Source organism: Pimephales promelas, chromosome 8 (assembly GCF_988280905.1).
Source record: "Pimephales promelas chromosome 8, fPimPro1.hap1.1, whole genome shotgun sequence".
Classification (NCBI taxonomy): Eukaryota; Metazoa; Chordata; class Actinopteri; order Cypriniformes; family Leuciscidae; genus Pimephales; species Pimephales promelas.
This window is the reverse complement of record NC_142776.1, coordinates 12,461,012-12,485,613: the sequence shown is the minus strand read 5'-3', so window position 1 is coordinate 12,485,613 and position 24,602 is coordinate 12,461,012. Positions and strand designations below refer to the sequence as shown.

General features: G+C 38.0%; 1 protein-coding gene across 2 annotated transcripts; it reads right to left on the bottom strand.

Annotated features, from left to right (window-relative positions):
- Positions 1-11,661: 11,661 nt before the first annotated feature.
- Positions 11,662-23,860, bottom strand: rhebl1 (Ras homolog, mTORC1 binding like 1). 2 transcript variants are annotated; one of them, XM_039655678.2, is made up of 9 exons: positions 23,705-23,860; positions 23,513-23,598; positions 20,522-20,593; positions 19,719-19,786; positions 19,548-19,630; positions 13,703-13,759; positions 13,574-13,621; positions 12,030-12,111; positions 11,662-11,866 (listed from the first exon to the last, which is right to left on the bottom strand). In XM_039655678.2, the coding sequence occupies exons 2-9, from the start codon at positions 23,562-23,564 to the stop codon at positions 11,774-11,776; spliced, it is 555 nt and encodes a 184-aa protein (XP_039511612.1). In that variant the 5' UTR covers positions 23,565-23,598; positions 23,705-23,860; the 3' UTR covers positions 11,662-11,773. The 2 variants fall into 2 exon arrangements, with proteins under 2 accessions (XP_039511612.1, XP_088990086.1); XM_089133960.1 differs by lacking the exon at positions 23,705-23,860 and having other exon boundaries at positions 23,513-23,698.
- Positions 23,861-24,602: the final 742 nt, after the last annotated feature.

The following is a 24,602-nucleotide window of genomic DNA, read 5'->3' as shown; positions in this document are numbered from 1 at the left end:
CGCTGTGTTATGGGTTTGTTATGTTGGGGATAGATGTGCTGTTACGTTCGTGAGACAGCTGATGATTAGTATTCATGTCATTGACCGTAAAACAGTACGTTACAGGAATCACTAACCCGTCGATAGAGACTTTTACTAAAGTCTTTTATCACTAAAGTCGATCGCGAAGAATTTTAAAAATCAGAGAAAAAAAGCCTATTGTGTGTAGTAAATAGTATCTATGGGATGCGGAGATGACATGATTGTAACAGCGCGCGCACTTCCGACCTTTGGACTCATGCAGACGAGCTCAGCCACAGTAACAGCTCATATTAGCCAGCTAAACTATTACTACCCTGTTAGAAAAAATAGCTGCTCCCTCGCTGTATTATGGGTTTGCTACAGTATGTGGGGAGAAATGTGCTGCTGGTTACGTTTGTGAGACAATCAGCTGATTAATATTATTTTATTAAATTACACTCTAAAAAATGCTGGGTTGTTTTAACCCAATTTTGGGTCAAATATGGACAAACCCAAAATGTTGGGTTAAAAATGTAATCTAAAAATTTAACCCAACGGCTGGGTTAGTCCATATTTGACCCAAAGTTGGGTTAAAACAACCCAGCATTTTTTAGAGTGTATATATTAAAACCCTTGATCCTCACCTGACTATGGCTTTGTAAACAGTATTCATGATGTGGTTTATAATGGACTGTGGTACAGAAACAGTGACAATGTTACACACTCTTGGCTTACTCTGGCTATTCTCTGCTGTCTCAGCCGACGAGATGTTTGTCCCGTTTTAGCAACCGTAGCTTCTTCGAAAGGGAGGGGTGAGCAGTGGGCTGAGCCCTTAGTGCAAACCTGGTGCAAACTCGCAACCGAACCACTAGATGTCGCTAAAAGTCACACATTGCTCCTTTAAATGGCAATGATAATTACCTATTAATTGTTATTTAAGTGAAATCACTGAACTTAAATATACAAGTTTGATAAAAATCATCATTAAAGAAGAAAATTTCAAATGGCATTTAGAGGCTTTTGCATCTGAACTCTTCATATGTTCTGTTGGTTATCCCATCTTTTACGTAGTGTTAAAAAAACCTAAACAGGAAGTGCTTCTGGACCAGTTTTGTTTACATCTTTCAAAATGGTCAATATCCTCACCTAAAGGATTATTAGGAACACCTGTTCAATTTCTCATTATTGCAATTATCTAATCAACCAATCACATGGCAGTTGCTTCAGTGCATTTAGGGGTGTGGTCAAGACAATCTCCTGAACTCCAGAATAACCATAAACCAACAATAACCAATAAACCATGTCAGAATGAGAAAGAAAGGTGATTTAAGCAATTTTGTAGTTAAAAACTGCGCTATGCAAAATTGTTGAGTTACTGCATTGCTCTGATTGGTTGCAGGTCTGTCCGACTATCCAAATGAGTCCAAGGTTTTTTTTTTTCCTGGTTCGGTTAAGACACTCCTCATAATCAAAGCCCTACGGAGCAGATTCAGACTCATATTCCCACTAGAATATGAGTATGACGAAGTCAGGCTAGGGTCAAACAGTATTAGGATGGTGTTCCTTATAATCCTTGAGTTGAGTGTAAATATTTACTTGGATCATTCTTACAAAACCATTAAAACTGCGGCACTAATCATTTTAAATATGAAACGTAGTAAAAGAAACAAAAAACAACAACAAAAAAATGTTAGAATTGTTATGTTGTAATTTAAAAAGAGATCAAATGAAAATATTCTGAAAAAAAATAAATAAATGGATGTTCTACTAGATGTTTTCAAATGACAGAAAAGTGACAGACTGGATATTCATATGTAATAATAATGAAACTAGAGTGGGTAAAATGAAGTGTCCTTGATTGATGTTGTCCACAACAATTTTAAGGACCGTTTACACACAACATTTTAAAATATATTGATTAAGAATTATGCAAAGCATGTGCCAACCTTCAAGATGGCTGGTAAGCAGATCTCTTTATATTTCTCCATAATGTAAAATTGTCTCGTCAGATTGTGTACACATCAGTAGTGACTATTATTACTGAAACGGGTACGTTTCCATGTTTAGAAAAACGTTATAATGTCTAATTTACATTGAGTAAGTAAATAAACTCATATGCTATTGCAACTGCAATAACCAAACAATAGTGCATGTGCACTCAACTTGTGTGCATGTGCTTTCCTCAGGGAACCATGGTTATGTACAGTAACATGAGACATTCCCTTTTGAGGTAGGTCTCTCGACATTGCGTCACTAATTGACGCTTTGGGGTACATATACAGTGGGGCCAAAAAGTATTTAGTCATCCACTGATTGTGCAAGTTCTCCTACTTAGAATAATGAGAGAGGCCTGTAATTTTCATCATAGGTACACTTCAACTATGAGAGACAAAATGAGAAAAAAATCCAGGAAATCACATTGTAGGATTTTTAAAGAATTTATTTGTAAATTATGGTGGATAAATATTTGGTCTCCCACAAACCAGCAAGATTTCTGGTTCTCACAGACCTGTAACAACTTCTTCAAGAAGCTCTTCTGTCCTCCACTCCTGTATTCTGTCCTCCACTCCTGTTACCTGTATTATTGGAACCTGTTTGAACCCGTTATCTGTATAAAAGACACCTGGCCACAGCCTCAAACAGTCACACTCCAAACTCAACCATGGCCAAGATCAAAGAGCTGTCGAAGGACTCCAGGAAGAAAATTGTAGACCAGCACCAGGCTGGGAAGAGTGAATCTACAATAGGCAAGCAGTTTGGTGTGAAAAAATCAACTGTGGGAGCAATTGTTAGAAAATGGACAACATACAAGACCACTGATAATCTCCCTCGATCTGGGGCTCCACGCAAGATCTCATCCCGTAGGGTCAAAATGATCATGAGAACTGTGAGCAAAAATCACAGAACTACACGGAGGGACCTGACGAATTACCTGCAGAGAGCTGAGACCAAAGTAAGTAACCATAAGTAACACTCAAATCCTGCAGTGCCTGGCGTGTCCCCCTGCTTAAGCCAGTACATGTCCAAGCCCGTCAGAAGTATGCCGGAGAGCATATGGATGATCCAGAAGAGGATTGGAAGAATATCATGTGGTCAGGTGAAACCAAAATAGAACATTTTGGTAAAAACTCAACTCGTCGTGTTTGGAGGAAGAAGAATGCAAAGTTGCATCCCAAGAACACCATACGTACTGTGAAGCATGGGGGAGGAAACATCATGCTTTGAGGCTGTTTTTCTGCAAAGGGGACAGGAAAACTGATCCGTGTTGAGGGAAGAATGAACGGGGCCATGCATTGTGAGATTTTAAGCCAAAACCTCCTTCCATCAGTGGGGCTGTTTACACCTGGCCACTTCATGTGTTTTCTGTGGTCGGATAGCTATCCGATCGTGAAAAGACCAGATGTAAATGCCCCCCGAAACGCATTCGAGACGGTTTTGAATCCGATCGCTCAAACCACTTCAGGAGGTGGTCTGGGCCGCATTCCAGACGAAACTGGACAAGTGTAAATACATCTGGTTCTTGAAACCACTTATGTAAATGTTACTACTCCCAAAAATGCTAAAAAAATAAACGTGTGAGAGCGTGTTACAGGCTATATGTCGTGCTATTTTAGTCAGATATGACGACGCTACTGCGACGCGCATCATTTCAGATGAGCAGCTGAACGCCTATCAAGCCAACGCGCCGCAATCTATCGCAAATCAAAGTGAAAGTAAGTCGCAGACGATTAACACTACCATCTTCATTAAAAGTAAAGAAAAGTTCTGTTGCCGCTCTCTCTTATTGCTGTCTTTGCTGATTTTGAAATTAGCCGATGATCAATAAAATGCAGCTCATATCTGTTGCTTTCGGTGACGTGCACTTCATTAAATCCGCATATAGCGCGGGAATTGAAGATCGGATTTATATCCGTTTTGCAAAAACACATTTATGTGACCAGGTGTAAATGGAATCGTTTTGATAAATCAGATAGCTATCCGATAGGAGAAAACGCATGAAGTGGCCAGGTGTAAACAGCCCCAGTGAGAGGCTTGAAGATGAAACGTGGCTGGATCTTCCAGCATGACAATGATCCCAAACACACCGTCTGGGCAATGAAGGAGTGGCTCCGTAAAAAGGTCCTGGAGTGGCCTAGCCAGTCTCCAGACCTCAACCCCATAGAAAATTTGTGGAGGGAGTTGAAAGTCTGTGTTGCCCAGCGACAGCCCCGAAACATCACTGCTCTTAGAGGAGATCTGCATGGAGGAATGGGCCAAAATACCAGCTACAGTGTGAGCAAACCTGGTGAAGACTTACAGGAAATGTTTGACCTCTGTCATTGCCAACAAAGGTTATGTTACAAAGTATTGAGTTGAACTTTTGTTATTGACCAAATACTTACTTTCCAACATAATTTACTTTTTCATTTTGTCTCTCATAGTTAAAGAAGTGTACCTATGATGAAAATTACAGACCTCTCTCATTATTTTAGTAGGAGACATTGCACAATCAGTGGCTGACTAAATACTTTTTGGCCCCTCACCACCATGTATAATTTACTCAATCCCCAAATCTAAGAGTTTAAACGGCAATAAGTATAAATACTTGCCGTGGTAGCAGAGTGCCAAGCTCCCCCTAGGTTGGCCACCGGAGCGTGAGACTCGAGCCCTCCCTTTTCACTCCTGTTGCTAGGAGGTCTTCGGAGGCCTAGGGTCCAACACAATCTTGGGTGTGACACAATCTTGACTCCCATTCATTTTGGCATCACTTTGACAGCGAATAACTTTACATCTGAGGCGTTTACAGACTACATATTTCCATTTTTTATTTCTAATGAAACACGAAAATGTATAAAAGGCTTCATTACATTGTGTCTTATGTTATGGCCGCGGAGATGCATTTTTTTTGTAAAAATAGGCTAACGATTGCTTCATAACACACGACACTGTCGCACAGTAGAGAAATTAACATATAGACTGGAGGAGAAACTCGCGGGCAATCGGCGGGACGTGGAGGCATATAGTCAAGGGAGAAGCCCATAGAGAGTGTGTGGACTTCACACTTATTTATTTAGAAGCCCATAGAGAGTCATAAAGTTGATCCTGCTGCTAGCTCATGGACAGCTCCTACTCATGCTCACAGGCTCTGCAAGATTTGGAAGGGAAAGATTCAGATTCAGCTTGGCAATCAGGAAGTGGTTGATTCTAATTGACTTAACTTTTCTCTGTTAAAGCCTATGGGGTCGCTGTTTCCATTTATTTTTTTGTCTATGGTTGGGGGCTGTACGAGCAGAGGGTACCGCTTAGCTGGCCGCGAGTGCCAGTGGGTATCAGCCACAGGGTAGGGCCTGCTTCTCTGGCTTATTAGGCTGAGGAGAAGGCGGTGTGGTTCTGGGCCTACTCGATGTGGAGCTTGAGCGCTTCAGCATAAAGTGTCTCATAGCTTGGGACGACTTCTGCACTTCAGTAAACCTCTCAGAAAAACACTTCACCGCCGGGCCAAAGAGACCGGACCTGGAAATGGGCGCGTCGAGGAAAACAGTCAATAGTGCACTGTACTGAGGCAATAGTGCACTAGGCAACAGGTAGGACCCATCCCTCACTTGAGCGCCATTGGCTATTGCGGTAACACTTCCTTTTACAGTACAGTACTTACAGTGTACTTACCTAGAAAGGACTGGCTAATATAAGGTAAGTACATGGAACAGGGGTAGGTTCAGGGTTAGTACTAGTTATTACCCAGTAATTGTAGTTACTAAAATAAGTATATAGTATTTACATGGGTAACTGGATTGTAAAAGGAAGCGTTACCGCTATTGAAATAGGCTCTATGCACATTTTACTTCTGCATTCTGTGAAACAGGTCGGATCGCTTCCGGTCCAGGTCTTTTGTATGTGCTTCATGAAATTTTTTGCGGTTTTACTCAAGATAACTTAAATGGAGCGAGCAAAGATTAGCATAACCAATGTCCCTCACATGTGCAGATTGATTTTTAAACGTTTTATATTTTTTCTTCTTCACAGTAACTTTTAGATATTTAAATGGAATAAAACGCCAATAACAAAGTGAACTAGGTTAGCTGATTACCTTAAAAATCCATAGATATCGTAGTCAGGTCTTACGGCCGTAAACACTTTCTCTGACAAGCGGATGCGATGAGACCTGTTTTCCGGTTTGGTCACGTGACGCTCGACATAAAGCCTATAGCGTGATTTAGTCAGGCTTCAGCATTTCCGAAGAAAGAAGTTTCCCCAAAGCTTCAGCTAACAAGGCATTGTCGAGAAACCTACCTTGAAAGGGAAATTCTGTTTCAGTAATGATAACTTTATAATTCAGACCATTTTTAAATATATTATGAATCATCCATTTAAATATATTATATAGTAACTGTTGATATTTTGCTGTATGTCCTGTTTCATTGAAGACGGTAAGCATTAGTTTTGTCAAGTACAAGTCATTTCGGTACAAGTTGGTACAGAAATTTAAAAAATATGGCGATACCAGCATTTCCCTCTGGCATTTTAAGGGCTGTTGAACAGATTCAACTGCTAATAAGTTTAGGATAGTTAAATCAGTCAGAATTGGAAATTAGTGTAGTGGAAAAGGCAATGACCTCATCTGTGAGAGAACATCACTGATCAACTTGTGAATGATGTTCTTACAGTTGTGCTGTCACTGTTTAGTGACGTCATTGTATGTTCCGGGAAAACTTAAAGCTGCAGTCCGTAGTTTTTTTTAGTTAAAAATGATCCAAAATACATATTTGAGAAAATACATAACCAGCCAAAACTATGTTCAAAACTATCTGCTTGCCTTAGCTTGATTCAAAACGATAAGCTTATAATATTTTTAATTCCAGTGGTACTGGTGAATTTCTGCGGGAGATTCTAGCAAGTCTTTAAGTCATTATGTCACATCTGTACACTTTGAGGAGTCTTGGCTAGTAGGCTATATTGCGAGTGAAGATGCTGGAGGTAGAGATTTATAGCCTTTTCTCACAGCACTTGATATAATTAAACTTATCAATTTGATGGCGGATCCAGAAAGGTTCAAACGACAGTAGGCGGGGCCTGACAGCTGCTGGCTTTCTTTAGTCGTCAGCTGCGTCCCTGTGAGCGGAAGTACAGCACTTTCGACCGAGAGCTGCTGGGCTTCTACCTACGAGCCACTGACTTTAGCCATGGCCAAGGTGGCTGAGCCATGGTCCCCCTCCAGCAACGGCATCTATCCTACATTTCAGAGTTTACCACACACTTGCAGCACGTTGCCAGTAAGAACAACTGCATGGCGGACTGCCTATCACGGGCTGTGGCAGGGGCAGTCTATCTTGGTCTGGATTACAACCACATGGCGGCGACTCAAGGCCCGTTCACACCACCAGCGACTTTGTCGCTGTGTGTCACTAGGCTCTGTACTGTGATGTCTCTTTTGGGCGTTCTTAGTGCTGTCGCTCTGATGTTATTGGTAGACTGCACGTCTGGCCATATCTATATAAAAGACCATCACAACAACTATATAATTTTAATTTGACTGGAAATAAATGACTTTTAAGGCTAAAAAGAAACCGTATGCTGTTGGGAGAGTGTTTTTATATTACCACAGAAGTGTTCAGTGGATTAAATCATTTAATAGATCAACGATCGATCAATGAACAAATTAAACTCACTCATACTGACATAAATTATTACAACGTCATTCGAATTTGACAAATAATCCATTTTCTTGTGCCTAATAGTCAATGTAATGCAGGGGAAGTTGTAAAATGAACTGCAGCAGTGCTAAACGTGCATCATAAAATTACAACAGTCGAACTATAACGTTAAATGTATGAATTAAACTCTCTGAGACTGTCGACAGTTTCTTTTCTATGCATAGTTTTATTATCCATGCATGTGGTTACAGTCAAATCATAAAACAGTGAAATCGTCCTCAAACTCTTTCTGTCTTGCCTGCACTCAAGACGGTGACGTGAGCTCCACTGAAAGTCTTCTTTCCTATTGGTTGTCGCTCGCGAAAATCGCTTATCATTTGCATAAAGTTGAAAATTCTCAACTTTTGTCGCTTGACACGCCCACATTCTGTCGCCAACGCTCACTGTCGCTCATGTCGCTGGATGTCACCAGCGCTCCATTGAAATGAATGGGATCTTGTCACTTTGTCACTGCGTGTCGCTGGCGGTGTGAACGGGGCTTCAGACAACAGACCTGGATGTGCAACTCCTGAAGACCTTGACTACAGGGCTGCAGATTGAGGACGTGGTTTTTGACGATGCCGTCACCGTGCTGCTGTGTGACATCTCCACAGGTAGTCTTCGGCCGGTTGTTCCCTCGGGATGGAAACAACAAGGTCTTGATGCCATACATGGTCTCTCCCACCCATGTTTCAAAGCATCACAGAGACTTGTTGCAGCAAAGTTTGTTTGGCACGGCCTCAAGAAGGATGTTAGGGAATGGGTTAACATCTGTGTTGAGTGCCAAAGTACACTACCACACTAAAGCCTGGCTAGAGAAGTTCCTGGTTCCGGAGAGATGTTTTGACTATGTAAACTTGGAACTGGCCGGTCCTCTGCCCTTCTCTCGCGGTTTCACACTTCTTTTAACCCTGGTTGACAGGACCACCCAATGGCCAGGGGCTGTGCCACTGATGTCAGTGGCGTCTGTCGACATGGCCATTTATTGGCACCTGGGTTGCCCGTTTCGGCACCCCCTTCGGACATATCTTCTGACCAAGGCATGCGGTTCACGTCTAAGCTGTGGGATTCTGTCGCACAGAGCCTTAGGAGTGAAACTCCACTGCACGACTGCATATCATCCGCAGGCTAACGGACTCTGTGAACGTTTTCATAGGTCGATGAAGGCTGCCCTGCTTGCCAGCCTTAAAGACAACAATTGGGTCGACAAGATCCCGTGAGTGATGTTGGGCATCAGGACTGCACCAAAGGAGGACCTTCAGTTCTCATCCACGGAGCTTGTTTATGAACAGCTGCTACGGGTGCCAGGGTTTTTCCCTAGCACCATGGTTCCCTGGTCCGCTACTCTTCAGTGGTCTACTCTACTAGACAATGCGAGGCTTTCCGCACCTGTCCCTACTTCCTGTCACGGCCTCCCGCAGTCTCACATTCCTGCTGGTCTTCAGACAGCTGACTATGTTTTCATTTGCCATGATGCCCACAGGGGACCGCTATGCCCGCCCTACGAGGGCCCATTCTGGGTTTTGGAGACGGGGGATGTACATTTTGTGGCGGACAGGGGTGGCAAACCGGACCAAATCTCCATTGACCACCTTAAACCGGCTCACTTGGACCTGGCCCAGCCCCAAGACTCGGAAGGCCTCCTGCTCTGCCCCCACCGCTTGCTCCCCTCCCCCCCACACCTATGTCATTACGGGATGCCGGCTGCAGAAGGGTCTCCTCGACCTCCGGTACAGTGCAGTTGTCTCCTCGACCTTCGCTACAGCGCAGTTGTCTCTTGCAAATTACAGCAATTTTCACAGATGTTAATTTAATCACATGCAGAAAGGCAATGAAAAGCTTAAAATCTAAGTTTTTTGTGTTTTAAGTTGAATTCTTTTTTGTTTCCATGGTTTTTTTTTTAATTATAGCTGTTTATATTATATATTTTTTATATCATTGGTTTTCATATAGAGAAATGCACCATTTACTTGCTCAAGGCTATATGTCACATCCTGTCTATAAGTATTATTTGTAACTACATGAACACGGGAAGTAATATCACATAATACAGTCAAATGGTAAACTACAATATGGTAACATATTTTAGTATAAGCTATTCATTTATTTAAAATAAAAGTTGTATATTTGGATATCATTGAACTAACAATGAACTATAGATTGTGTAGAATAATTAATTGACTAGTTTGACATATTTATCATTGTACAGGTACTTTTTTAAAAAGTTTGTAGATAATCGATCCGCTCAATTTTCATGTGAAAATAGTTTAATTAATAATAATAAAAAGCTCTGCCTCTGACTCCTCTGTGGTTGCTGGACTGAAACTGCTGCGGTTCTCCAGCTGGATACCATTGTGGCTATAGATACCCAAACACTGTGAGCATCACACCGAATGAATTCCCGCCTATCACCATAAGATGGTGACCGCAACCCTTCCATCACAGTGTGGATCGAACAACAGAAGTATGACAAAATAAAACCACACTCAAAACAAAACCATATTCTCCAACGATTCATTGTAATAAGGTGGTTAGGCAGCAATTAACATAATTTAATTTCATTTATTTGTTTATTTTACAGGGACAGTGCTCATTAATTAACAGTAAAATAACTGTAAATGAGCCAGAGTTAGCTCAACAGGCTAATTTTCATCTGTTGTCCCTGGCCAGTTATTATGATGGCAACCTAAAATCAAGATATAAAGCAAGAAATGACTTTTACAGTCCACAAATAATAACAACATTAAAAAGTAATAATAAGACAAATACGACACACAACAATAAGTAACAAATCAACATCAGCACACAATAAGGGCTAATAAATGAATATGAACATCATATGGTAAATGCATACCTGACTGGCTATTTCAACTTTGATGTGAGAGATCCAACTAACTCTAGATAGTTGCAACAGAAAAACAACAAATAAACAGAAAACATTCTTTAAATGTTTTATTTTTCCACATACAAAAATTCCATATACAGAAGTCCCTAAAATTATAATGAAGGCTGTCAAAATTATAAAAATGAAAAACCTGGCACCCTGAACTTCACAGGAAAATGAGGAGGTCAGATCTTAAAAGGACCTTTTGGACTTCAGTAATGCTAATTCCATGTAATATGGGTCAGGAAATTACATGATGGTATTCGTGTCACGGTACTATTAATATACCTAAAAATGACTAAATAGGAAGAAGAGAGGGTGATGCAAAAGACATCAAAAATGCATTGACAACATTTTTTAGTAACCGGTGTATTAGTCTTAACTGCTCTACAGAGATATTGTTGGTGATTAAGCTCATAAGACACCACAGGGGGAAATTGTTGATCATGAATTGACTGGTCCTCACAAACGGCAAATGGTCTGTATGAAGTTCATCATTATCTCCCCCCCCCAAAAAAAAATATTTATTTAATGAGGACTTTTATATGCCATAAAACGGGTAACCAAGTTCATTTCTGGATCAAAGCAAAACAATTCCAACAAAAATGCAAAGAAATAAAATAAAATAGCTAAATCTCACAAATAGCATTCTAACAAAGTTTTAACGATCTCATATTTACTTTATACTGAAGGTTTAGAAAGAATACAATTCTTGCAGTCACTTGATTATGTATAAAACCACCGGTGGTGGGCAAGAGTAGATCTTTTTAGGGTTCTGTTTACATCATCTTGAGTAGATCTTTTTGGGGCTCTGTTTACATCATCTTCCCATTTTATTTCTTTTGGTTATACAAGAGAAGTAAAATAAGTAAGTGTGTCAGAGGGAGAGCAAAAAATAAAATAAAAATGAGACCAACTGTATTGCTGAGATAGTAGTTGTAGACAGGTTAGTACCTGTCAGATTATTAAACATGAAATGTCAGTCAACATATCAAAGCTGAAGGTTACAGAGATGGGAGATTTTAAGTAAAACCTTTTACAGTAATTTGAGCTTCAAATAGCATCAATATTTAATTCCCAACACTGAATATGATTTTTTGGAATAACGTTGACGCATCTGGATATTAATCAGGAGAGGACCTATTTCTGAACTGCTTCGTTATAGTTAAAGGCAAGGTGATGTGTCTTTTAACTTCAGCATGTGAGTTTACTGCATGCCTTACATCACTGCACACTTCTTCTCCTCTGATGGGGCGTTTCCATCAACCTTTTCCATTTCCAGAATAATCCTCTTGAAAACCTCTACTGCTGTCTGCAAAATGAAAGTTATTTTAAGAAGGAGAACATATACACAAGGGTCCAAACTGTACAGAAAACAAATATAGGCTTATTACAGAAACATATCAAGAAAATGTTTTGTTAAACTAACTGTGGGCAAGCATAAGTTCCTATTCAAGATACAAAGAAGGTGTTACCTGATTTTCCTTAGCAGAGGACTCCATGAAAGCAGCACCCCAAGAATCAGCTAGCTTCTTTCCCTCTTCTGGTTTAATCACTCTAAATTAAAACAACAAAAAAAGAGAGCATGACAGAGTGGAAATTGTTTGCCTTCCACCACAAAATGGTAGAAAACCTAAAAGTTTTAAAGTCTGGAAGACAATTTAGTGGTCTGAAATGTGATAAACATGTAAGAACTTGTGAACAAGAGATGCAGTTTACCTTTCTTATTCCTGCTTTTACTATTTATTTCATACTGGTTTTAGTTTTCTTTTTTATGAACCATTACTTGATTAAAAACATTTAAATATAGGGAGAATATTATATATAATATTTTGCAATTAAAAAAATAATATGGATAAGGTCATTGTTATCCATTAAAATATTCAAAATTATTTTTTAACCACCAGTACAGGTTATATGCAGATTTTTTTATTTTTTTTTTAATCTATTTTAAGGCTTTCCTTTTTTTAACACCTGCACAAAGATTAGAGTCTATGGGAACATCCTAAACAATAAAATGAAGGTAAAAAAAAAAACAACGATTTCAACAACAGTTCAAAAAATAATACAAGTTTTAAAAAGAAATAATTTTGTAAAAATATATATAGAACAAAGAATTTATATAAAAAAAACTAAAACATTTCAGTCTTTAAAGGAAAAGGATGAGAAAAAAAATTAAAAATGATTATAGCTACATATTAATTTGAAATATTAAATATAATAATCTCTCTCTCTATATATATATATATATACATACATACATACATACATAAAATATGGAGCAATATGGGGCGATCTTCGCATTGGTTTGAACAAAAATGTGAGATGTGCTGAATGAAAATGTAGTTTCAATATCTGACAGTAGATTTGGACAGTAGATTAGAAGTTTTGGAACAGCAGAAATATATTGTTTTTCCCAGTTACTTCTGTAAACAAAGCAGCACCGCACTTATAAACACAACTTTATTAGGCATTATTCATTGGCATTTTGATAAGCCAATTTTTTAATTGCTCAATACTGAGCCAACCAAGCGTCATTAAATTTGCCTTTCCTTACCCTTTCCTTTCCGGCTTTTGCAGTCAATAAAGGCTAATTTTTGTAATAGCACCATTCTACTCCAACAAATTTTACTTTACGTTTAATCTTCACTTTAATCTTAAGTACCTGTGTTTGTTTTCATAGACTTTCCTGGCCTTGAATGCTATGTGTCTGAAATTAAAGTAATTTCAAGAAGCATGGGAACCCTGTTTGCAGATCGGAAGGTAATATGACTGGCTGGGTAATATTGGAATCCAGTATGTCTTACTGCAAAAACATCAAAGGCTTTAGCGCTACCTGTCAAGACTGATGGCTGTATGTTTGAAAAGTGGTGGGATTTGAGACTATTCTACCAAGTTTGACACAAATGTAAAGTTCTACAAAATTTAAAAATAAATAAGCTAACACCATAAAAAAAGCAATATAATAGGATTTAAGTGCTTGGTCATTAAAGGTGAATAGTTAAAAAGTTATGCTTACCTTTCCATGTGAAGATCTTTTTTGTTCCCAACTAGAACAGTAGGTACCCTGGGTAAATATGTAATATTTATGACTACATGTTTTATGACCATATTTGACCATATGTTCATGAGTTTAAACCACACTTACTGTATCTTTCCAACCATATCAAGAAGCTTGTCATGTAGAACCTGCACAACTTCAAAACTGAAAACAGAGCAAATTATGTACACATTTTGTTGGCCTCTGAAAAATATTAAAATAAGCATCTAGGCCCTTACAATCAGAAGAAAAATAACCCATATCAGAATATAAGGTTAAATACAGATTCTTTTCTTCAGCCAATACTAGTTTTAGTATAATGGTATTGAAAATTAGTACAATGGTTTTGAAAAATACAAAATATTAATACAATATGATATTTATTTATTTTTGCTTTAAAAACACACAATAAAATAAGCCTAGTAATAAAGTCTAGAACCAGCCCTGTTTCTCCATAGACTTCTGATATAAAAGTTGATATACGTGTCGTTTATGTGACTACATAACCAGTCCAAAAACAAATATGATGCGTCAGTGTTTGTGTAAGCAGCACTTCTGTATTATGTTGATCACTATACCAGAAGTCATTCTTGTGTACCGGCAGATGTGGCGGTAAACTGTCAGTAATCTCTTGAAGGACTTGCTTGAGACTGAAACTGAACCCGCAGATTCATTCTATCTCATGCAATTTAACATATTAAGACCTACAGAGTAATGCATTGCAATGTTATTACATTGCTCAGAGACTGCCATTGGGTATTAGTGGAATCGATTTTTCCAGCCCTGAACATGAGTCAGTAACCTGCACCAGAACCATGCCAGAATAAAAGGGGTCTTGACAGAGCCAGTGTTCATGGTTTCAGCATTCTATTAGAATTTTCGGCAGTTATATTTATACTATAGTCTAGTATACGGTGTGGCAGTTGCAGTGGTTACAACAAAAAAGATGTTGTCATATTTCAAATGTTTTTATTTTTAAATGCACTAAAAATGGAAAAGTTTTTCCCATTGTTTGGAGATGTCATTCATTATTAGCCTTTGAGGGTTTGATTTTAATAATAATTAGTATTTGTTGTTTTAAGTAAGCTGCCTTGAAATCATGCACACTACTTTTGCATCAAAGAGGTTATTTGAACAAAAATATGTGTTATTTGTTTCGTGTTTAAGAAACTAGTGTAGGTGACTAAAGCTGTTCATTTACTAAATGATCAAAGAATTTGTAAACGACAATATATATATATATATATATATATATATATATATATATATATATATATATCAGAGTTTGAAACAGCATAAAGATGACAACCGGATGAAAGTACCACAGATCAGTCATATTACACATGCATCCACTGATGTATTTAGAATGACATTATAGATGTCACAATATATTGTCATTATATAGATCAGTGCATGCATCACATTTGTCCATACAAGTAGCCTATATTGATGAGTCCAAGAATGAAGAACAAAATAAAAAAATAAAAATAGCAATTACATAAGCATGCAAGTTTGTTTAATTGCATTAATAACCTGTCACTTAAAGTGTAAATTGCAGATTAAATTTTTTACAAAGATAAATGTAAAGATAATGTGCTTACTAAACATAAAGATAAGAACCACCCACGATTGTTTTTTTATACCAAAATGCTGCATAAAATATGAAAAGTTGGTACGTTTTACGGTGGTTTTAAGCATGCCCCCTCCCTTCCACTAGCCTGGGCGTGACGTCACAAAATGGACTCAAGCTTTTAGGGCCAATCCCAATTCTACCCCTTACCCCTTCACTTTCCCCTTCCCCTCCATTTTGCGCGTCCACGTGAAGGGGTAGGGTTGTCCCAATTCTCTTTTGGTTGGAGGGGGAGGGCTAGGGTGAAGGGCCAGATAGCCCTTCAAACGAAGATTTTTCGGGAGCACACTTCAAACGAAGGGGTATGAGAAGTGTCACTGCTAACCCAGGCTGGCTGCCCAAGCGACAAAGGAGACACATAAATTTAAGTATTTGTGGCTTTAATAAGTATTGTAACGACAAATAATGATTTGCTTTATGGTACATTCAATATTGGGCCAATCCCAATTCTACCCCTTACCCCTTCACTTTCCCCTAGCCCTACCCCTTCGCCTTCCCCTTGACCCTTGAAACAGAGTGGCAATGCGTAGGGGTGAAAATATTCCCCTAAGAAATGGGACACCACTACACCTCCGTTAAACGTCATTATAAGTCGTCGCTAGCGCCTACGTCACAGGAGAACTTCCAAGATCCCGTCGACAGCTGCAGTTATCTCAGTCGCGTGGGTTACAGCTATTTTCTTGCATTTATCTTGTGAAGTTCGCAGGAAACAACGGAGACGACGGAAATATGTTGCGGGACTATCGTTAGCAAACTACAGTAATTTTAGCGATTTTTTTTAACAAACGTTTCTGTGAAGAAACTGACCGTAAATATGAACACAATATTGAATGTAACATAAAGCAAATCATTGTTTGTCGTTACAATACTTATTAAAGCCACAAATACTTAAATTTATGGGTCTCCTTTGTTGCTTGGGCAGCCAGCCTGGGTTAGCAGTGACACTTCTCATACCCCTTCGTTTGAAGTGTGCTCCCGAAAAATCTTCGTTTGAAGGGCTATCTGGCCCTTCTCCCTAGCCCTCCCCCTCCAACCAAAAGAGAATTGGGACAACCCTACCCCTTCACGTGGACGCGCAAAACGGAGGGGAAGGGGAAAGTGAAGGGGTAAGGGGTAGAATTGGGATTGGCCCATTGTGTTCATATTTACGGTCAGTTTCTTCACAGAAACGTTTGTAAAAAAAAAAAAAAAAAAAAAAAAAAAATCGCTAAAATTACTGTAGTTTGCTAACGATAGTCCTGCAACATATTTTCGTCGTCTCCGTTGTTTCCTGCGAACTTCACAAGATAAATGCAAGAAAATAGCTGTAACCCACGCGACTGAGATAACTGCAGCTGTCGACGGCATCTTGGAAGTTCTCCTGTGACGTAGGCGCTGGCGACGACTTATAATGACGTTTAACGGAGGCGTAGTGGTGTCCCATTTCTTAGGGGAATATTTTCACCCCTACGCATTGCCACTCTGTTTCAAGGGTCAAGGGGAAGGCGAAGGGGTAGGGCTAGGGGAAAGGGAAGGGGTAAGGGGTAGAATTGGGATTGGCCCTTAGTCTAAACAGCAAGAAGGCTATCAATTATATTGGAGACCTAAGTAGCAAAAAAGGTTAACTATTGTGTTTGTGCGGGATGTATGAAAACATCAAAAACGGCAAAGAGGCTCCACAAGTTCCCGAAGGACAAACGACTGATTCGTGCCTGTAAGTGTTTAGCATACCCGAGGTAGATCTCGGGAATGAAAGCTCGACCCTACCCGAGCATGTTGTGTCCGAGCCCAGCCCGGCCCGACACATTAACCGTAATTATGTGCCCGAGCCCAATTTAAACACAAACATTATTTTAATACGTGGATCATTATTATAACTTACGTTCTCAACTACTTTCTATGTTACTTTCTCCCGCCCGCAGCATTTATGTCAGCATTTTCCGTACCTCCAAATACATTCAAGTTGGCCTAAGTGTCGCCACCATACACATCAGCATAATTGCTCCTGATAAATTATTTCTTATTAAAGCATTAGCACACAAACCACACTGTTCTAACATAAAAACAAGCAGGCTAACTTAGTCATGCATGGTTTGGCATGACTGCACGCAAAGTTCGCTCCCATAATAATTCCTAAAAAGCTGACATCAGTTCATCACAATCTCACACATCTGTTATTATCAATGAATCTTTCATTATACACTTGTTCGTTATAATTCGAGGATTTGCCAGCATACAGAATTCATCACTGAACAAAAAGTCAGTTGAGTGGTGAGGGGAGTGTATCGTAAATGTTTCTGATTGGTCATTGCGTTCCTAGAAATCAACACATATGTCTGCGATTGGCTACATCGATCAATGCTGCAAACAGGTTATTAATAGAAACTCTGGCCTGTAAATCATTTCTATTTTGTTTTAGTTGACCTTAAAAAAACAAAAAAATAATAATACATTTTTATTCATCCATTGCAGAAAAGCATGAATAAAGTATTAGTTAGTTTTTATGTTTTATTCATAGATTTCTATTTTGCGGGAGTCCCACGAAATGTTTTATTCTCCCTCAACCCGAACACAATTGTTCCAGTGAGTGCATTCCCGCCCATAGACAATAAATACATAGATGCCCTATTGGCAGCTGGAGCGTACGTCAACGGCACCACCATATTGCGGAGGACAACTTTCTCATACTTCTCATAACAAGAATTGAGAAAAACGCCTGTTTCGTGTGCTGCTTGGGGCTGTACAAATTGCTTCACAATTGAAAACCGGTCTCGAGAAATCATCTTTCACAAGCAAGACTGAACATTTGTTTCTGGTTGTATTTGGGCATGATATAATTAGTAATATTAATGTTCAGAGGAGAAAAGTCGCGGAATTTAAAAATACTACTGTTATTGTGTCACGAAATGTAGTTTTAATAGTTTTTCAGTCAACAATGTAGTTTTTTAAAGCAAAAATCTGTGGATTATTTATAAAGATAGCTCCTATTTTAAAAATTTGATCTGACGTTTTCGGAGTTGTGAGAGCTGCGTTCACCGGGCGCTCAGCGCTCTGCACCCCGCCTGGAACAGCCTTACCTGGGCTAGTCCTTCTGATGCTTGCCGCTGATTCTGATGTCTATACTCTAGTGGTTAAACATTCTTCTTGTGTATATCTAACTGGCAATCTTTGGTCTCACAAAAAGAGACAAGGTTGTGACATTTTATTTTATATAGCCTATGAGGGAATATTTTAAAATATATAAATTATTTAATTCCCTTCACTGTATGTAGGCCGATATAAAATAAAATTACACAAATCTTTTTGTTAAATGTCAGTTTAATAATCAATATTGTAATGTTTCATATATTTTTTTCATAATTGCTTATATTCTGCAATTGATATTACATTGTATTTGCTGTTCTTATTATTATTGTAATATTATACCACTTACAATTATCAATCTATTACAGCTATGCTGTTAAACGATTGTACTATTCATAACTATATGCTATTATCAATATTTGTATTATTATATTATGTACTTTTATATAATTATTACTATTTTATTTGCTGTGTAGGGCCTACTGTTTGTTTATTTTATTGACTAAACTGTTTACTATTACTTCTCACTTTATCTTATCGCTACTATTTGCATTGCACTGTAGTTACCATATCATATGCATTACCATAAAGGATCCATTATATTTGTTATTGCTAAAATCGTTTCAATCACAGAAAATGCTTTTTCCACGATAAGAAAACTTTATTTAAATTTAATGTAAAAATTGTATTATATCTTCACAATTCTTTTACCAGAATAAAATGCCAAGAATAAGATGCCTACATGACAAGCCTGAGCTTTGACATTTCCTTAATAAAAATATGTTTTTATAAGTCTAACTATCAAGATTTTAAATAACTAGAGATGGTATTTTTCATACACAACGAACAAAACCACTGAAATCAGCTGATAAATGTAATTTATTTTTTGTTTTTATCCAGAAAAACAGTTTACTTGCATTTGATTACAGTGCAGTCTTGCCCTCCGCAAAATGGCAGACGCGTTGACGTATCACAGCAACGTTCCAAAGCGGCCAATAGGGCATCTATGTATTTATTATGTCTATGTTTCCGCCCGCGTTTATGTTTAAATATATACATATTGAGCACTTTAATTTACACATTAATTGGTTGTGGTGGTTAACCTGCAATTTACACTTTAAGAAAATGAAATAGTCAGAAGAGACCAAACCTTTAAACATTCCAGTTGTATGACTAAAGAAAACAAAACAAAAACAAAACATAAAAGAATAATAACAATGCAAGTAAGAAGAAGAAAAACAAAAACAAAAAAACTCTGACCTTTTCATTGAAGTGACAGAGTACACCAGAACGTAACCATGAATATCCATAGAATGAGACTGGGGGAAAATGGAATACTCATCCTAAACAGAAAAGGGGAAGGGAACAACTGGTATGAAAAATGATGAAAAAAGAAAAAGATTTAAATAGAAAAATTGTAGTGGGTCTTACCTGTCCAGCAGTGTCAACTAACTGGAGATTGAAATCCTGGCCATTCACAGACACCATTTTATTAAAAGCTTAAAGACAAACAAAAAGATTTTAAATTGGGGACAAAGGGGACCAAATGTCATGTAGCTGTATGAATTTCCACAATTCAGTCACCATACTGAGAACACACAAGCAGGCATAAAATCACTATATAATAAATTATGGAAACACATGCGTGATATTTCATAATTCAAGCTGACAGGTGTCACTAAACAATAGCAACCATTACTAATCACTTGATGAAATACACTAATATCACAATTAAGTTTACTCCTTTTTATTTAAATTTCTTGAAATCAATTACTATTTGAAAATAACCAACGATCTATAAAGCAAAATGTAACAATGTTTGTTAATGATTAATTAATGTTAACTTATAACATGATGAAATGCACACTAAACTTGCCTAAACATTAAAATAAGCTAAAAGGCAAAAGAAACAAGCAAAACGATAAAAATACAAATTACTACTAATAATAAACAAACCTGGTTATAATATATAGTTCTACAGACTAAAGGACAGGGTTTATTTCACATCTTTTATCCCACATTAGTGCCCATGATTCACTGAATGATTGTGCCCAAGGCACCACACTGGCCAGAACCAGCCTATAACCCACAGCCCATACTTTTGTGCAATACTGTCTTTGACGCTTCTACATTATAAAATGATCTTAAAACTAGGATTTACTAGTTGCTAGCTACAAAATGGAATGCATAAATAATATAAGTAATATGGTAGGTCAAAGTATTTCAGTACTCACTGTTTTCAATAGTAGGGTCGTAGGAATCTACAAATTGTCCTTCTACAAACTGTATCGTGAGGGAGGATTTTCCTGTTGTAAAATAAATAAAAATGATTATCTCAAAGTAATGTTAAAAATAAACAGTGACGGCTATTATAAGGGTGTTGATGAATGACATTAAATATTATTATTATTTTATTATAATGGAAAGAATTGATAACTAAAGTAATTGAAACGTGTTGAGAAACCTGCTTACTGATCAAGACACATTATGAATAGGCAGGTGAAGAGTATGCCATCAACACATGTAAATGTACTGATACTGTCAGAGGCAGAGCAATCTTTTTCTTATCTTTTTTTTTTTTAATGGACCCATGAACTTCATAAATACAGATGATACGGAATGTGTCATCCTATTGCAACCTCTGCCCAATTCGGGGTTAAAGTTTCTCAGTCATTTTCAAGGGTGCGTTAAATATGACACTGGCTTGATACACAGCCTAATGCATAAAGCGAATACCAATTTTGTATGATTCCATTAAAGGGTTAGTTCACCCAAAAATGAAAATTCTGTCAGTATTTACTCACCCTCATGTTGTTCCAACCCCGTAAGACCTTTGTTCATCTTCGGAACACAAATTAAGATGTTTAAGATATTAAGATCACTCCTGCATACTAGTCCATAGGCTTCTTGAGGGAATGACTCTTGCTGGCATCGAAAAGTCATCAAAGACATCGTTAAAATAGTCCAAGTGAATACAGTGGCTCAATTTTAACTATCAAACGACTAGAATACTTATTGTGCGCAAAAACAAACAAAAATAACGACTTTATTTCAACTATTCACTTCTTTCTCCATGGGCCTGTAGTCAGTTAACGTAGTGTGATTGCGTAAAGCTACGTCACACGTAGGCTCACTATTGGCCGACGCTGGTCATGTGTGTGATGCGTGTGACGTACAATAACAGAAGCTTACGCTATTAAACTAGTAACCTGACTCGCGCAGAGGGAGAAATAAACGAATAGTTGAAATAAAGTCGTTATTTTTGTTGTTTTTTTGCGCACAAAAGTGTTCTCGTCGTTTGATAAACTTCAGATTGAGCCCCTGTAGTCACTTGGACTATTTTAACGATGTGTTTAATAACTTTGAGGACAGAAAGTCATTCCCTCAAGAAGCCTATGGACTAGTATGCAGGAGTGATCTTAATATCTTAAATATCTTAATTTGTGTTCCGAAGATGAACAAAGGTCTTACTGGGTTGGAACAACATGAGGGTGAGTAAATACTGACAGAATTTTCATTTTTGGGTGAACTAATCCTTTAAGTCAACATACAATATGGGATAGTAAAAAATAATTTGCCATTTCATTGTTCCTTCCGCCCAATTTCTTCTGAAAGTTTTAGCGTACCGTTTTAAATGAACCCATGAACTTCACATATGTGTAAATAGATGGAGACTGGTCAGGCAGTGGTGGCCTAATGGTTAGAGAGTCAAACTGGTAATCCGAAGACTGCCGGCAATGATTGAATTGCCCTTGAGCAAGGCACCTAACCCCCAATTTCTCCCCAGGTGCCACAGCAAAAAATGGCAGCCCACTGCTCCGGATGTCTGTTCACTAACTTGGATGGGTTAAATACAGAGGACAAATTCCAAGTATAGGTTACAATATTCGCGCTTCACATTCCACTTTTCAAAACGCAATGAACAAACAAAGTACAAAATTATAATAATATCGATATCGATTACATTTGAGCAACATTCAGCAGCTTTCCCCTATTCATAATACAACTACTGCCATGTAACACTGTATTTGCAATTCCCATCTCTTTAATCTCAACTCGCAGACCTAATGGCACCAATCTGCAAACGACAACACAAGACAAGCCACTTCAAAAGGCAATACATCAAATATACAAGATTTCACCGGTCGACGGGCGTGCAAGATAAGATCTATGCTATGCATAGTCGATATTTATCTACAAATACACAGTTTCCACATAAAACCGAACACGGCTAAAATAAACACACATTTATCTCATGTAAGGTGGTCTTAAATATCTACATTTACAGTATTGTTAGAACCATTTGATTTCGAAATGTTGATTTCTGAGATGGCGCTGTAATAATTCTTCAAATTTGGCATTTTTGTAACAGCCCTCATACTGTATTACACGCACCCTTGAAAATTATCCACACGGGGAGATACTAAAATAAACCTTGGTTCGTTCATACTATCTCAAATGTAAAGTTTATAGGCTAGCTAATTAAAACAGAATGGTACCGTAACAATTATTAAAAGTTTGACGGAGAAACGCAGACTCAAATTGCCAAGAGAAGATGCAACAGGAAAGCTTAATCTTTGTTATCGTAACGTTACATGTCAATTTCACAAGACCATTCAAAACGTGACAGTGATATTCGGGTACTCTTTCTGTATTAGCCCAAAAACTTGATAGGGCACTACACTGTTTAGTGTTTACCATTTCACAGTGTTTTTTTTACGTACCCTTGAAAATGACCGAGAATGAGCGATTTAAATCCCTTTATGGACACAGCGCCATTTACATCGACACGTAGCGTGAAGTCATTTAAGGTGGAACGGAAAGCGATATCTTTTAGCTAATCGAATAATTGGTTAAAAAGGAAGTGCATCGCGTTACAGATCAATATTAAGGCATGCCTTCATGTTATTACAATTGCCCGATTGATGATATTCGAGAATTGGTCGGCATATCGCGCGTGATCTGACTGAGGAAGCACGTTGCTAATTCTTGCCAGCACCATGCGCTTTTCCATTATGTCGCCAAATGCTGCTGCGCGTTTAGAAGCGTGTTGACAGCATCTAAATGAATACGTAAATTTGTAAATACATAAAACTTAAAGTGGCTGGAAACCAGTAAACAGCTCAAATGAAATGTAATGAAATAACTGTAAGGACTCTGCTAACTTAACGACTACACATATCATCAAATACTTCCTACTCAACAAAATTGTATCAAACACTTACCAACTGAACGATACCCCAATACAGCAATCTTTCTGTATTTAGGTTGAGGCATTCTTTGAAAATAACCTTTAAACGTCAAAACCAAACTGGAGGTTAAAAAAGAAATAGTTTATCAAACATTAGAGGTCTATCACGTGATAACAACAAACTTTTCCACGCCCTCCAGAAAGATCTTCATCATTGTTTCTGTACCATAAAATGAACTTTTCGGTTGGTGGACGCTGTATAATCAAAAATATTTTTCTTGGAAAGTAAATATTGAGCACACAGTGACGTCTTAAAACTCCGACGAATGAACTAAAATGCTTATTCACTGCAGTAGCGTGTCTTCTTCTTCTAGGCCTAATAGCGGTTGGGAAACTAACTGTTGGTGCATTTCCGCCACCTATTGGGATGGAGCGTTGTTATGCCTTATACATTTTATAAGCACATGGAGATTTTCTAAAAGTCCACATTTATTACAATCGCCGAAATCACGCTTTCTTATTATATAAATTAATTAATTTATTGAGAGCAGAGGCTGTATGCTATATTCATGTATGTACTGCCATAAAGTGCTCTTTCACATTTTTTTTTTAAAGGGGCTAGACACCCCTTTTTACTTTATCCCATATCTTGTCACATCTTTTTGACAACTTCTTTAAATAAATTCTTCAATTTTGGGGTGTTTATCACCCTCCACTCTAATGTGAGCATGTCTACCCAACAACTGTAGCTAAATTGTGATTCTAAATTGGTGTATTCGGCATGAACAAACTGAATGAAAAGTATATTTCTATGGTTTGGCTTGATAATGATTTTTCACTCAGTCTGAGCAATTCACAGTAGATACCGGTAGGCCTTCTATGTTAGCCCTGAACCAGGGACCTTCTTGCTGCAAGGCAACCACTTTTATAGAGCTTCATAGCTTTATGGCTATGTTGTTTTGGCCAGTATTATAAAAAAATATCCTGAAGCTCCTCCAGGCTCCTCCTTCAGACCACACAAGCCTTTTAATATGAAAATTAGGATTATTGCATCTACCAATTCGAACATTGTATTCAGCTTCATTTGAGTTCTAAACATAGAACTTTTCCAAAGAAATCTTTTT